The sequence below is a fragment of the Nematostella vectensis genome, chromosome 11, assembly GCF_932526225.1.
Source record: "Nematostella vectensis chromosome 11, jaNemVect1.1, whole genome shotgun sequence".
Classification (NCBI taxonomy): domain Eukaryota; kingdom Metazoa; phylum Cnidaria; class Anthozoa; order Actiniaria; family Edwardsiidae; genus Nematostella; species Nematostella vectensis.
This window is the reverse complement of record NC_064044.1, coordinates 12,331,224-12,346,467: the sequence shown is the minus strand read 5'-3', so window position 1 is coordinate 12,346,467 and position 15,244 is coordinate 12,331,224. Positions and strand designations below refer to the sequence as shown.

General features: G+C 38.8%; 1 protein-coding gene across 4 annotated transcripts; it reads right to left on the bottom strand.

Annotated features, from left to right (window-relative positions):
* Nucleotides 1-831: 831 nt before the first annotated feature.
* LOC116619495 lies at nucleotides 832-12,595 on the bottom strand. 4 transcript variants are annotated; one of them, XM_032384351.2, is made up of 3 exons: nucleotides 12,505-12,595; nucleotides 4,570-6,348; nucleotides 832-1,944 (listed from the first exon to the last, which is right to left on the bottom strand). In XM_032384351.2, the coding sequence occupies exons 2-3, from the start codon at nucleotides 5,922-5,924 to the stop codon at nucleotides 1,881-1,883; spliced, it is 1,419 nt and encodes a 472-aa protein (XP_032240242.2). In that variant the 5' UTR covers nucleotides 5,925-6,348; nucleotides 12,505-12,595; the 3' UTR covers nucleotides 832-1,880. The 4 variants fall into 4 exon arrangements, with proteins under 4 accessions (XP_032240242.2, XP_032240243.2, XP_032240240.2 ...); XM_032384352.2 differs by lacking the exon at nucleotides 12,505-12,595 and adding an exon at nucleotides 7,252-7,423 and having other exon boundaries at nucleotides 832-1,939; XM_032384349.2 differs by lacking the exon at nucleotides 12,505-12,595 and adding an exon at nucleotides 7,252-7,420.
* Between the last annotated feature and the right edge of the window lie 2,649 nt (nucleotides 12,596-15,244).

The window sequence follows — 15,244 nt, the reverse complement described above, 5'->3', positions numbered from 1 at the left end:
TGATTTTCTATAAAATAATTTTTCGGAAGCGAAAAAATTCACTGAAAAGCGGGAGATTTGGTGCGTTTTGCATTAATTATAAGCACTAAATCCATAGCATTGAATTTGCCTCATGCGAATTATACCCTCCATTTTAAAGACAACCCAAACGATTTACAGACCTCATAAATTTGAGAGTATATGATATTGGGGGGGGGGGGGGGGGGGTATGGCCCCCGGGTCAAAGGTGAATGGGTTAACAATAATGGACCAAATTTTCGTAGCTGATTTAAAATTGTTTTACGAGAAACAGAAACAGCTTTCCACTGCCTGCGAAAAAACATGTCACCTCTAACAAGATTCAAAGAAATTCGTATTCATAAATCACAAAGCATAAAGCAAATTTATCTCTTCATGTTTCGTTTTGTTATGTTTAATAACATTTGTGTAATTTGATTCCCTTAGAAGATGATTTTGCCCCCCAAATCACAAAATATACCAACCAAAATATACAAAACACAAAATATACCAAAATATGCCAAAACCTCTTTTCACGAAATAAAGTGTTGGTGAAATATTATATCAATACGAAAGCAGGGGAAGGTCACTAAAAACATGTGACACACCAACCCATGAAATTTGAAAGCTTAATTATCTCAGTTCGCCTTTCCCCCCCCCCCCCCCCCCCCCCCCCCCACCCCTTCCCCCCATTTTGACGACTTTTTGTTCTTTGTTTTATCATTATTTGTTCATAATAACCCCTTCCCTCTCCCCCCTTTCACCCCCTCCCCTCTGCTTGGAATCCTGCAGATCTGATCCTCAGTTGTTTATGTAAATGATCATGATTAAATGTTTTGGGCTTATAAGGGCACATACCTTTATTATATACAGTTCATTTGTACATCTTGATCACATGTGCTGCTAGCACAAGCAAAGGTAAAGCATTCTAGTGAATACAGCACATACCAGGGAGATTACAGGTGCAGAAAGTTTACACTGTTTTTTTTTTTTTAGCATAGTGTAGCTTATGTACATTAGGTTTTATACCAATATTGGTACTCATAAACTGTTTTTTTTTTTAGCATAGTGTAGCTTATGTACATTAGGTTTTATACCAATATTGGTACTCATAAAATTATTTCAAATCTCGTTTTACTTGTTATTACAATGTCATAGAGCAGTAAAATTTTGAGCTAGGGTTAGTTTACCGGATAAGCAAAACCAGGTCTTCTACCCTAGCTAGCAGTTATGGATTAGCATTGTTGAAAGCATAGACAAATCATTATTTGTCAAGCTGGCGCCATCAAAATGGATGGCATTTTCAGCATAAAGTCTCTTATACAAACATCAGCAACATTAGCCCACATTGCTGGGAATGCTAAGTTGACCATAAGTCAAAGGATATGTCCGCAAAATTTAGACAACATTTCCAACCATGATGTGAAAACAACACCTAGAAATTCTGGTTGCACAGTTCTTAGGCTGTACTCAAGGAACTGGGAATGGCTGAGGGACTTCCCCTAGAAAAAGGCACATATTATGCTTGTCCTTTCCCTTGGGGTATAAAATTACTTGAAGTGCTATCCCGTAGGTCTTTAAATAGGTCCTGGGCTTCTCGTAGACATGAGATAAACTGATTCACTAACAGAACAGGGGTGTAGCCAGGGGGGTGGCCTAGGGTCCCCCCCCTTTAGCAGCCAAAAATACAGTAAATGTATGAGACTTTATCTAAAATACAGAAGAAAATGCTGCGAAAGTCCCTTTTAGGCCCCCTCCTGTTAAAAATCGTGGCTACTCCGCTGCTGAATATCATTTCTGCATTACAAATGTAAATGAAAGAGGTGTAAACAGGTGTCTACAGACATGGAGTTGAAGGGTGCATTATTGACCTCGGCTATTGTTCATGTTATACTTATATTACCCACTGCAAGACCAATATCAAGATCTTTGTCTTTTTCTGCTGTGCTGGGGATAGAAAATAAATGTAATTTAGAATGATGTGTTCAGAGAGAATAGAATTTCATATTCAGGGTGGGAGAATTTGACGTTCAGGTAGAAGGGTATCTTCGCCCAGAGGGGGTAATCCCTATATCCATCGCACGGCGATCGTCAGATCTTTTAGGGTGTAAATTTTGAGCCTTGTGTATCTTTTAGGGTGAAAATAAGAATGCAAACTTTTTTTTACCTCGGTATCTTTTAGGGTGCTATTATAGCCATCGCTCATCTAACTTGTAGCTCATGAAAGAGCGTTAAAACGTCTCAATCTTCCATTAGAGTCAGTTTTAAATAAACGTTTTTATTATAAATTATTTACGTTTGTTTGAGGTATCTTTTAGGGGGTAAACTCATGCCAAACCATGCCCACTTTAGTATCCTCTAGGGTTAAAATATAACCAGACCACGCCCACTTTAGTATCTTTTAAGGTTAAAATATAACCAGACCACGCCCACTTGGTTATACAGAATCTTAACCACCCGGGAGAGGGGAGGAGGGTTGGATGAATCATTTTTGGAATCACACGCCTAGGGTGGAGATCTTGGGTTAAGGAAGTGTATTTTCTTTTGTTCGTTAGAGTGTGACGTTAATGTAAAAAGATTATATTTCGTATATACGACTTGCATGACAGTGTTGTTTTCTTTTGAATTTTCAAAACTCTCATATCATTTTTAAAAATGTGTAGTTCCAGAAAATATCCATACCCCCCCCCCCCCCCCCCCCCTCCATTGAGGGAATCGAGGTACGACCCCCCACCCCTCTGGAATTTTAAACCCCCTGGTGAAAAAAAAATACAGGAACTGTTAAGGAAAAAGGGCATTTATTCCCCCCCACCTGCCCTCTGGAAATTCCTGGGCGTTTGGACCCCCACCCCCCGGAATTACCAATCCCCTCAATGGATATTTTCTGGAATTACACAATACAACTTCCCTTTATCATACTTTATCGAAAGAATTGTGCTGATTACGTCGTACGATGGATTGAAATTCAACGTGATTCGAGCGGATTTTATTTATTACTTAGATTTTTTTTTTTTGCTTAGAGTTTTATAGCCTAGGGAACCACGCGTCAGACAAGTTGGATCGACGAGTTAAGTATGCGAACCAAGTACACCATTTGGGCGATAACGCGGGTCTCTGCTGTTTGCTTTTTCACATAATCTTGTGATCTTATTTCGATCATTTTTAGCTTTTATTTGTAAATAAGTTCGTCCTTCAAGTTTTGACAGATTTCTTTTCCTTTTAGTTCTACTACTGTAAATGTATTTTTCCATGCCGTTCAATACACCTGTTTCAAATAAGGCTGAACTCCGAGAATCTGCGTATCGTAACCCGCAGTGCTTCATGGGTATCAAGTAAACAAGCAAATGAGCGTAAAAAAATACAAATACAGGTTTCAAAAGCTATAGAATTGTTGTTTATGTTCTTATGAACATTCACATGGCTTACATACAAGTTGTCCGCTAATACGCTACCTAAGAACCACCGCGGGTTATGACACATGGATCTCGCGTGTAACCATTTTTGAAATTGGTGTATAAAGATAACTACAGCAAGTCTATCGTATGTATATGTTAAAACATCGATATCTCAGTCAGACGGGCTTTTGTCTCCTTGTAATTATGCGTCGTAATTGCTTTTTAAAGGCGCAACATCCAATCTGAATCATTCATCCTTGAATGGGAACTAGCTCTATTATTTTTACTTTTTTAGAGTTCAAATTGGTAGTTGTCCCCTTATGTTTCCAGGGTTTTCTAGCTTTGTATCTGATTGCGATTATTCTACAAATTGATGAAAAACCAACAACGAACGCCAGCTGGTCTACTGTCGCTCATGTAAATTTCTGATCTGGCGGCCTATTCACAATCTAAAAAGCTGAGATAAATTTTCCACAAAAAAAAGTTCGCTCGAGGATTCTCTTTAGAAAAAGCTAGAAGCCTCTCTAAATACTTGTATTTTAGCTTGTATCATTCAATACCATTAATGTTTTCGATTCTTTTTCTTTCATTTATTTAAGTTATTATTTTTGCTATCAGTTTTTGCTATGTTGTTTTCCTTCAGGGGAAATGATGCTTCGAAAAAAAATATTAAATAGACAGCTTATGTCTGTAGTTTCTTCAAGTTCATGTTTTTTTTCCCGGCGCTAATTTTTTTTCTTCTTTCTTTGCCCGATCATTTTTCAAAGCAATCGTTCATCCTCTCAACAGAATAGCTAAGTCGTTAATTTTTTTTTTTTGGAAATAGAATACTCGCGCGCAATAAAACGCCCCGATGATTGATTGATTAAGCCAAGAGTCTCGATAAAAGACCCTTGAAGGGTTTTTGCAAACTGACAAAAAGATATGCCTAAAAGAAAACTATAAAAATGTCTTTCGTGTGTTGTATCCAGCCAAGTAATTATTTTAATGAAATTCGAATAATAAAAACTCTAAAGAGGAGCTTATTAAATGAAGATCACATCTCACATTTAAGGGTCTCTGCGACGAATGTCGGTTAGAAAATAGCACATTTAGAAAAAAAAAAAAAAAACAACAAGCTCGCCTACAAAATATAATATCTAACTTTAGAATTGAATAAATGAAGAAATCAATTTACCAGCTAGATGTATCAGGGCTCGGAGCTCGTGAAATGTGTATTGTTTCTTGCTCTTCGTCTTCGGAAAACACGGGCAAAAGACTATTCCTCGGTGTATTCCCGCTTTTCTCAGGCGGATATTTTACAAAGGAGAGTTGTTTTTCTTTGCCACTCGGTGAGGTGACGAGATAAGTCGTGGGAATTACCGGTAGACTCGACTGGCGGCGAAGTTTCAATCGTAATTTTTCACTCCACGATGTATTAGAAACCCGTGATTGTTTCCGAATTGTCCGCGATTTGCTGGGCATTTCCGCGACTTTGCTGTCATTTCCTTTCCCGAGGAGAATTTTCTCCGTTAGGTTTTCTTGTGATGGCTTATTTCCTTCGTCCCTATTTTCGTTCTCGCCGTACAAATGCGAATGTCTTGTCTGTAATTTCCCGCGAAATGGTTCAATCGGCTTATGTGGAGTTGTTTTTTTCTGTGGGGCCCACGTTGTTACAGTCTGTATCGGCGACCGCGTTCTCCTCTCCGCCGTATTCGCACGCACGTATTGCAGCGCCGGAATGCTTATAGTGGTTGGTTGAAGCGCGGTTTTCTTATACGGCTTGAAATGATCGATATCAAAGGCGTCACTTTTCCGTAAAAGCGAACCCGTGCTGGAGGCGCGAATGAGTGGCGAGGGTTTCGCCTGATGTTTATTCAAGTTTAGACCGCATTTCGGGCACTTATGCGCCGTCGCTGGGCTGTTGTTTTTCGGGGCGATTTCAATAGGCGCTACACTTACATTGTGTTGTTGCTGGCTGCGTGTTAGCTCCGCGTAAAACTGTTTCTCATTCTCGCTCCTCGTGCACGCCTGGTTGACTTTGTGGAGAAGCCTTGGGGCACATGAGCGATGAAACTCGGCGGCATAAACCATCGCCATCTTAAAGTCCTGCAAAAGAGCCTCTGCAAGCGAGGGATGCGCTTTCACGGGCCCATGAAGAATACGGTTGCTTTTCCCATCCCTATTTTCTCCCGTGTAGTCCACTATTTCTGTGAAATAAAACTGCTCCGGTAAAGGGTTCGGCATAAAATAACTCGGTTCCCGTACTCCTATAATAGGGACTCCGTACGCCTTTGCGATTCCGTACTGATTCAGATAAAATGTATCATCAATTGTTTCCTTACTAAAGATGAAAATAAATGCATAGCAACGAGTTATTGTGTGGTAGAGCTCAGCTTTATCGAAGTGTGAGTCTATCGATCGTACGTTCGGATGTGACCGAGTGCAGAAGTGAGTTGCTACGCTACTCAAAACTAGCGCCTTTAGATGTTCGTCATCTGCTTTTTCCGAAGCGAAATCTCCGCATATGTACACCAACGTATTCGATGACATCTTGCCGAGTTAAGTGTCTCTTGTTCAGATTCGAGTCCAGAATCGCGGAACGAATGTTTCAGCAGTCAAGTACCACTGTCTACGCGTAGAAATCTACGTATAAAATCTCCTTATTTCTGTTTTCTAGTCCGTCTGTTATCCCAGTGGTTAAAGACTTTTAATAACAATGAAAATAGCACCAGCTGGTAACTTCTAATCACTTTCTATTTCTCGCATTTTCCTCTGTAATTCTTGCATTAAGCGAAACATAACACATCCTTCTTGAGTGCATATCTTTGCCTCGGGCCAGCCAGCCTTGTACCGGTCAATAAGATTCGAATTATCATGAACCTAACAAATACAATTTGCCTTGGAAACAGCAAGGAGTTCCTTGCAAAGCTTCCAACGCAGACTTCTTCTAATGAACTGTGTCACTCGATGTCACCTACAATAAGAATTTAAGAACGTTAGATTACATTCAATTCAAGCTAACTTCGAAATAAGATATAGTTTGTTTTTTTTTGGAGTTGAACCTTCTGAAAAATCCGTTCGCAGCTGTCTTTTTTTAGTTTTTCAATTTCATTAAATTGAGGCGAGATTTTCCATTAGCTCACTCTTCGGTTTTGTACCTGATATAACGAATTAGATCTCTTGTGTCTTTTCCAGTGCAAGGTTTTTACGTGTGGTGACAAGCACTGAGTGCATATATTATGTGTGTTATGTGTGTGCTTTTTGTCAGCTATTCTGGATACTGCATTTATTACTTATAGCAAGTGTTGCTAAGCAAATAGAAATATTCAAATGAGAGAGTGAGTTGGGTTAAGAAAATCGTCACATTCTAGGAAACAATGCCAATTTTAAAGTGTAGTAATACAATCAAGTACAAGTTTTTTGATTCCAAAGGAAATAAGAATTCAGCAACTGAAGTTATTGTGATTCCTTGACAAAAAGATATAAACTCAGCCTAGAGGGTAAAAGAATAGTCATTCGAATCGGTCATTCACAGAAAAGATAGAAAATATTTACAGTAAATAAAATTCAGAAAAGTATTCATCAAGGTACTTTTGTAGACTTAACTCTTACACAAAAGTATTATGCACAAAAGTGCAATCTAGAATGGCCGTGTTTAGGATAAATTGCAGGCAGATATTGGTCTGCTAAGTGTTTTTTTTTTTTTACTCATTGCTGGAAATTGACAGAGCAGGTGTTTCTAATTATAATGCACAGCTTTGTAAAATAGGCGATGTTCGAAAACCTGGCTACCTGTGATAATGTGTTAATAAGTCAAGGTCGAACCTATTGGAACATTAGCGCAAACTGTTTATAAAAAGCAAAACACAAGATTTACCTGATATTAGTGGAATATTAGACTTCCTTTCACCCTCAGAATCTTAGTTAAGCACGCCACGGAGCTCAAATAAAGGGCATACCTAGGCCTCGCTATAAATCTCAATAAAAGCCAATCAGGAGCCGCACCTTTATCCGGGGAGTTATCTCACCAGGGGGGCTTGTTTAGCGATGTGTACAGATGTTCAATGGGATTTTTTATATCGATTTTATAGATGTTCATATATTGCTTTCTCGGTGCTCTTAAAATGTGCCTTTTAAATGATCTAGATGCTATTATATTTGCTTCTTAAAAGATCTCTTAACGATCGAGACTAAACTGGCGTTAAACAGCAAAGTGGCCAGTATTTAATGGCAACCTCTTGGATAATATTCGCCTTTATGGGCTACTATTACTGTACTTGAAGAGATTTGGTTTCCATACTTTCGCGATTGGAAATGAAGTCCTCAGTACTTCGCGGTTTACATGCGGTTTACAATACCAATGCGGTTGAAATGCGGCTACGGACCACTTTCGCTGTAAAGATGAGGCATTTTTTCCCCTTTTTCGAAAGATTAGATTATTAAATTCTCGCGGTTGAAATGCAGTTATAATGTTGTCACGGGTGATATGCGGTTACTTCACATGCGGTTGGGGTGCGGTTACTAAATTATCGCAAATGGGTTGCGTTTAATATTCTCTCGAAGCTGCTTTTAGCCTCTTTGGTATCAAATGGAGTTCTTGAAGTTTAAGGCTCGATGCATGAAAAAAGCTCCATAAAATGCCTCTAGAACAGCGCTAAAATGAGACATTGTCCTCTCTCCGCATTTATAGAACAAAAGCTTATCTTATTTTGCCATTTATATAAAAAATTTTGTTTACGCCTCTGGAGTTGGAGTAGCGATGCTGGCGTTGTTCGAATTAGCCCGAATAGAGGTATCGAAATTTTATCATACTGAGTCTATGATTTCGTTTTCTGATATCAACAAATTGTTCACTTCAGCATTAATACCCCTTTTGTAAACAATTGAGATTTGCAATGTCTGTAGTACCTCCGCTGCACGTCCGCATAGATTTTCTCGTGGGAATCTTTAGGAGACAAGCACCCGTTTGAAGCTTTTAGCGGATGTAAGAAAACTCAGAAAAAAGCTTCTAGACAAAGTGCAGGCTGACATAATGATGCCATATTATCATTTATTGTCTCGTCTAAAGAAAATAGTAAAATCTCAGGGTTTGATGAGTGACAGCTTTCTTTACGATAACATCTTAAAGACGGCCGCTTACACTCTGGTATTTTACACCCCGCAAACGACATTTTTTTCAGATATGTGCTTGCATTATGTCTATCAAATGTTGTTATGGCAGTGACGTCACGGCTATTGGGAACTTATGCCTCCCCTCCCCCCTCCTAGCTTTTTTTCTTAAATAATACAAGGAGATGGCCAGTAGTGCTTGTGGGCGTAGTATAGCGAGACTCGGTACGACCCCATAATAAAGATTTCAATTGTGGTTGGTTATTTCCACGGCTTCTTGGATAAGACCATTGTATTTAAAATGTAAACAATAACAAAGTAGTGGCTGAGGGAAATTCTGTAAACACATTGGTGTTGATAGTGAGACGCTTTCTGGCTGATATAAAATGTGCAGCTCGGCCGTTGTTCTCTCGTGTATAAAAGCCTCGTGCAAACAGCGCCAAAATGTGCGTGAAACAAACAGCTTTGCAAGATCCAACAATGTTATATGCTGATGGCCCTGTTGCAGTGGCGTATCTAGGGAGGGCTACCCAGGATTTTTCTTGGGGGGAGGGGGGCGAAATCCGAAAAATTTAACCTAATTTTCCAGAGCGGGAAGGGGGGAGGGATGTTGGGAGGCTGTGAGTTTTCTGACAAAAGTCTGAACATCCCCGAAAGAACATAAAATATATTTTTATGCCATTGCAGTATCTCCACGGCCGGCCAATATTGGATTTGGCTACAAAAAAGTATGCTTTTTAGTTCTGTCTTTGTCCACAACCTGTCTTTGTCCACAAATAGCACGTCTATTGCGGAGAAGTGAAGAAGTCCGCTCGTAAGGCCTAACATGATTGGCTAGATTTCCCTCATTCTTCTATTGTATTCCCGTTCTTCGTCTGTGTTGCGTCAATTCAATCCAATGAGGTGAAATCTTCCGATAGCTTCTACGTGGCCCCTATTGCGAATCGGATGTGGACTTTCCGTGTTGTGGGGGGGTGGGGGGGTGCTAATGCACCCCTCCCCCCCCCCTCCCCCGTGGGTACGGGCCTGACATGTGTTGCATGCACTTATATGCTGTATGTATCTGCTTACTGCTGTTTTTAATGTCTTGCGACCTCTTGCCGAAGATTTCCAACAGCTACATCGCCTGTAAAAAAAATCCTTGAAGGGTTTTCATTTGCCGGCGTTGAAATGGTTTCAAATTGCATATTTACCCCATATTTTTATGTATTCGGTAGCAATATAGTCTTCTTGTCAGCCGTCCGCGTTTCTCGCGACTGACAAACGCGGACGGCTGACAAGGGAGACTAGTAGAAATATGACGAGACGCAAGGTATTCTTTGTTTTGAGTTTCTAGAACTAGACAGGATGGGCCGGGTTTACGCCAAGAGGGATTGGTAAAACGAAAGTTATATGATTAAATGGATGAATGGGGATAGAGAGATACTCTTATAGCCGATATCGATATATCGCGACAACGCATTTTCAAAAAATCGATTTGTTTTTGGCTTTTGGGGTTTTCTGTTCCGTCAGTAAAACAATTCTGAGCCAATCAGTCTCGTTTTGTGCACTTCCCTTGCTTCCCTCTGGACAAAAACCAGACAGTGTCGCGACAGAAAGCCGCGCAACTACACTACGCTAGAGATGGCAAGAATCTGATTGGCTAAATCTAATTTGACTGGCGGAACAGAAAATCCCAAAAAGGCCGATAACAAGTCGATGGTTTGAAAATGCGGCGTCGCGATACATCGAAACCGGCTACAATTTAGCTCCGTGCTAAAGCGACATTGCTACCAATTCTTGCGCTGTCGAGCGTCGGTCTTTTGTACATCGGTTTTTAAATATACTCACAAGTAAATCAATTCATAACTTGCCTAGGGCTCAAGTAAATACCAAAAGCACTTCTTTTGCGAAAACACCCTTTAATTGCTTGTCGGTAAATCTTAGATAATTTTAACTAACATCAACAACTGTGACATATGGTATCATAGAAGCATCTTTCCACCTTTTTGACGTAAACTAGCTCTCGTTGACAGATCAACGCGTAACGTCCAATACTGAAATTAGAACTCTTGGCGATCTTTTAAGGTGGCTGTTTTATGATTTGGAAAGTATTTAGCACTTGTTCAGTGCGTCGTATTTTTTTTCCCACTGAAGAGTGGAACTCGTACCCTCGTGGGGAGGGTCTATGCCAATTTGATTTATCTGATCTTTTGTTATCGTGGTTCCCCCACAACTACAACCTGCACTTTTTAGCACGTGCACATGCAGGCGAATAAGGAAGTGTTATAAGTGCGAGAGTAGGAGTCATACAGGCTGGTGTGGTGAAGAGTATTTTCGTGATTCGTGTTGACCCTAAATTAAATCCGTGATTTGTGAAAAACCTTAAAATAAATTCGTGCCTCGTGATCGAGTACTCTATCGTGATCCGTGATTGGGGTATTTTTACTTCCGTGACTCTTGATTTCGCATGGCTGAATTCGTGGAACATGACCATAGACGCGGGGAATAATTAAAACACGAATACTTGTAACAGATTTCCGAATAAACATGACTTTAGATTGTTGAACAATGAAACAGATTTATGTTGAATGCACTGAGCCCCAGTGATTTTATATTAAATCATACATTCGTTAAAAAAATAAAAGTTAAAACCGGGATTCATGAAAGCTTCTTTTTTCAAATTCGTGATTTGTGAAAGCCTGAAAAATAACTTCGTGATTCGTGATGGGCGCCACCTCTTCCTCACATGGTCATAGGGAATTACAGAAAAGAGCCGTACAAGGGGTGATGGCAAATATAGGGTAGAAACAGAGAAACAAATCACTTTAATGCGTCACTTTAGTGTTCAATCGCCCTAACGATTAAAAATGCAAAAGCATATCCAATGTAGATGCATAAAGGAGCCATTAACTAAATTGATGGTGAAATTTAATGCCACCTTTCGGCTGTTCGACTGTTCCTTATTAAGTCGCGACGTGACTTTCATTTATCGCAGAAGTTTTATTTTTTCTTCTGTCAATTTAGCTCACCCACTAAATACTCAGTAATAATATGGCTAAACTATATTTGTAAATAAAATGCTAAGTTGCCTTGGGGAATTGGCTTGCTTACTCATTTATTTTTATTTCCATTTTATTTGGAATCGCGATTTCCGATTTTCCGGCTCGAAGGACCAAAAGTATAATTGTCTTTCTTTCTGTTGTGTCTTTGGACATGAATAGAACTCCTTTTCACGAGCTGCGGTGTATTCTATTAACATGTTTATCCGGTGCCGTATTGCCTGTGATATTCTGGAGCAGTGAGCTGGAGTCTTGTGAAATATTCGATTCCACGTTGATTAGCCTTTAAATGAGCCGACATTTTGCCCTGGGGGTAATGTCAAGCCAGTTAATGATCTTTATCATCCTGTAGTTTCTTAAATCGTGATGAATCAATTTCTATTGATGGCAACTTGATTTATATCGTAATTTTTATTCAATTTATTCATTATTTTTTTCTTTTTAGAATTTCACTTCTAATGCTGCACTGTGAATGTCGAATAAGCGGGAAGTTCGCCTTATGTGTCTAAAAAAATTCGTTTTTATTAATCTTGTATTTTACTATAGAATAGAATCAAATACTAGAATTTTATAGTGGAAGAAAAATAATTTCATATAAACGTCCATGCTTCACTTATTATCATTTCTCTTGTTTTTCTTTTCCGTGTCATTTTGCCGTTCCCTCTTAGATCTTTCGGATAAATTTAATTATTATAATGGAAAAGCTTGAACTCCTTATCATTTATTAGGGTCTTATGGAAATCTTTACTTAACGTTACCATAACTCGCTCTTTTCGTTTCATGTATCTTGCAAAACAATATTTCCCTACTAAATTACCTGCTCCATTTGGCAAATGGCGAAGGCAAAAAAAATTGAAATAAACTTCCGCCTACCAGCATTTATCTATGAGCTAAAATAATGGCACTGAAATATACTGTGATCTTTGAAACGGTAAACCGCTTGAACGCTTGAATAAGGCTTTTATATTACTGATACTCACCGTTCTCGTTGTCTTCTCGATTGAAGACAGGGCTTTTGTCTTAGGAATAGAAAACTAATCTAGTAAGTGAAATGCGTGGGATGAAAAGTGGGTGGGGAAAGGATTTATGGAGAAGGGGGGGGGGGGGGGGAGAGTGGAAGACAGGGTTGATGAAGAATTGATGAAAGGAGAAAAGGGAAGGGGAGGATATAGAGATATAAATATTTTTCTGGGGCGTACGCAGCCTATAGGCCTGCAGTCACTGGACTGCAAAAGAATTTGGCGATCTTATTTGCATTAAGAGGGGAAAAAAATCAAATGCTTCCTCATTCATTTTTATGTACGTAGTTTTATATATATGATGAGGATAAAGACTATAATTTTCCTAATCATTGTAGTCTACAGATGATTTCCAAACATATTGTTAAGTCGTTCAGTGCCAGGCGACTACTGAAGTCCTATTTCAGATCGAGGATGACAGAGGATCGTGTAATATTCTGAAAAGTCTGACGCATTGACGCATTGACGCCAATCTCAAACCCATAAGCGGGAGTTATGAAATCTTCACGGGGATGCGGGATAAGGGGCCACGCCCGCATTCAGCTTCTGAGTGCTTTGACTGCGTACGCCCCTGCTTTTTGGGTCTTTGTGGAGAGCAGCTCTTCTCTCTGCCTTATCAATGAAGTAGAAACCATCCTCCTTTTCTCCGTAGCGTATTATCTGTATGATACTTCCATTTCTGGAGAAATGATAATTCAAGGTGGGAGAAACATGAATAATGAAGTTGGATCCACATAACTGATTATCGTGATGGTTTTAGGAATCGCGTGCAGGTGTTACACCACACCCTCAGTGCTATCCCTCAAGGTTAAAATTGATTTTGCTGTCGAGCACCCAAGTCTGTTTTAATAGAAGTCCGCCCCCACCCCGGGTATAAAACATAAAAAGTAAGGAGCGACTTATAAGACCAGTAAGCCTACGACATCAGTGAGCCTACCAAATAACATCAGTCTTAGAATGCGTTCCAATTGTTTAATTAAGTAATCATGACCTCAAAGTCAGGTCTGCAACTACGGTCCTCGAAAAGCTTTCAGAGTCCGCTTCACTTTTTGGTTTATCTCTTTATTTACTCTGGTACAACAAGTCGCTTGATCGAAGTGAGGCAAAAGCGATCAAAAATAATCTTTTACGTTCAAGGTAAAAGTACGCTGATTTAGAATATGAGTATGGAAAACTATATTTAGATGACTAGATTACCTATGCATATCATTTTTTTTTTCAACAAAATAACATACTAGCTTGTAGTAATCTAGAAGTACCTCCCGCAGTACACAAGGGATTGACGAAAGGTCCAGTGTTCCATATCAGCTTCTCCAACTAAACTACCGGACTAGGCAGTACTTGTGCGGATTCGGGTATCACTAGCTCGTGTAAGCAATAGGGCCAGGAAGAGAGGCGCTCATTGGACATAGAAAATGAAGGGATAAAAAGAAACGTAGTGTGATGTTAGGATGTCAATGTGAGATAGATAAAAAGGAGGGGGGGGGGGGCGCTCATTGGGAAGGGTTCACTTATTTCAAAGTGCGAGATCGAAGAGGGGCGCTTATCTGAAGTAGGGCGTTTTTACGAATCATTACGGTACTTAGATAGCTAGAAAAACCAGGTGATTATTGAGTCGCCACATCACATGACTATGGAACGCTATTTCAACAAAGAAAACTTATAAAAATTACAAGCCCTTTATTTGATTTTATTTATTTATTTATTTATTTATTTATTTATTTATTTATTTATTTATTTATTTATTTATTTATTTATTTATTTATTTATTTATTTATTTATTTATTTATTTATTTATTTATTTATTTATTTATTTATTTATTTATTTATTTATTTATTTATTTATTTATTTATTTATTTATTTATTTATTTATTTATTTATTTATTTATTTATTTATTTATTTATTTATTTATTTATTTATTTATTTATTTATTTATTTATTTATTTATTTATTTTGGGGGGGATGCGTCATATTTTGCGCCACCATTTTTACCTCGACCATGACCTCGAAATAGAGAAGGGAAGGTGTCACAGACCTTATAATGAAGTTCATGAACAGACATGCCAACTATGTCCGGACACGCTAGAGGACGAGTTCCACTTTGTCGTGCAGTAAATATGCGCAGATATAAGAACACACTTTTTCGAAAAATCTAGCAGATCCTGGTGATTTGATTTCGCTCTTTTTCTCTAAATACTTAACCCTCCAAAGGAAATAGCAAAGGAGGCGGCAAAGTATGTTTTCTCATGCTTTCAATTAAGAAACCAGAAAAGGAGAAGGATGTTGATAGAGACTCTGACTAATATTGACTGACAATTCACTTTCAGCCAAACCTATGTACTAAATCTGTATACGGTGAAGTGAATAAATTGCATTGTTTATTACCTAAAAAAATTTAAATGCTACCCCCCCTCCCAAAGGCGTATATTCGACGCCGTGAAACTATATCCCCGAAACTGAATGAAAAATACAGGTTCAAACTAACAAAGGTGATAGAGTGGTTTTCAAAATCCCGTGCAACAAAATGTATTTGTTAATGTGTGATAGTCAAGCCAGAACAAAAGAGAACAAAGACATTACAGTGTATTAGACTAAGTTCAAACATCGTATTATCCATGAGCCGTATTCAATGCAAATGCTTGCAAATGAATCGGGTTGATTGTTTCATTTTTATGCGTTTGCACTGAATACGGCTCATG

Excerpts from the sequence above, each read along its gene's own strand:
- LOC116619495 (XM_032384351.2), bottom strand. The coding sequence starts at position 5,924 with ATGTCATCGAATACGTTGGTGTACATATGCGGAGATTTCGCTTCGGAA. Across the intron at positions 1,945-4,569 it reads AGCCCTGATACATCTAGCTG|CACAGCAGAAAAAGACAAAG; the intron begins GTAAATTGATTT and ends TTCTATCCCCAG.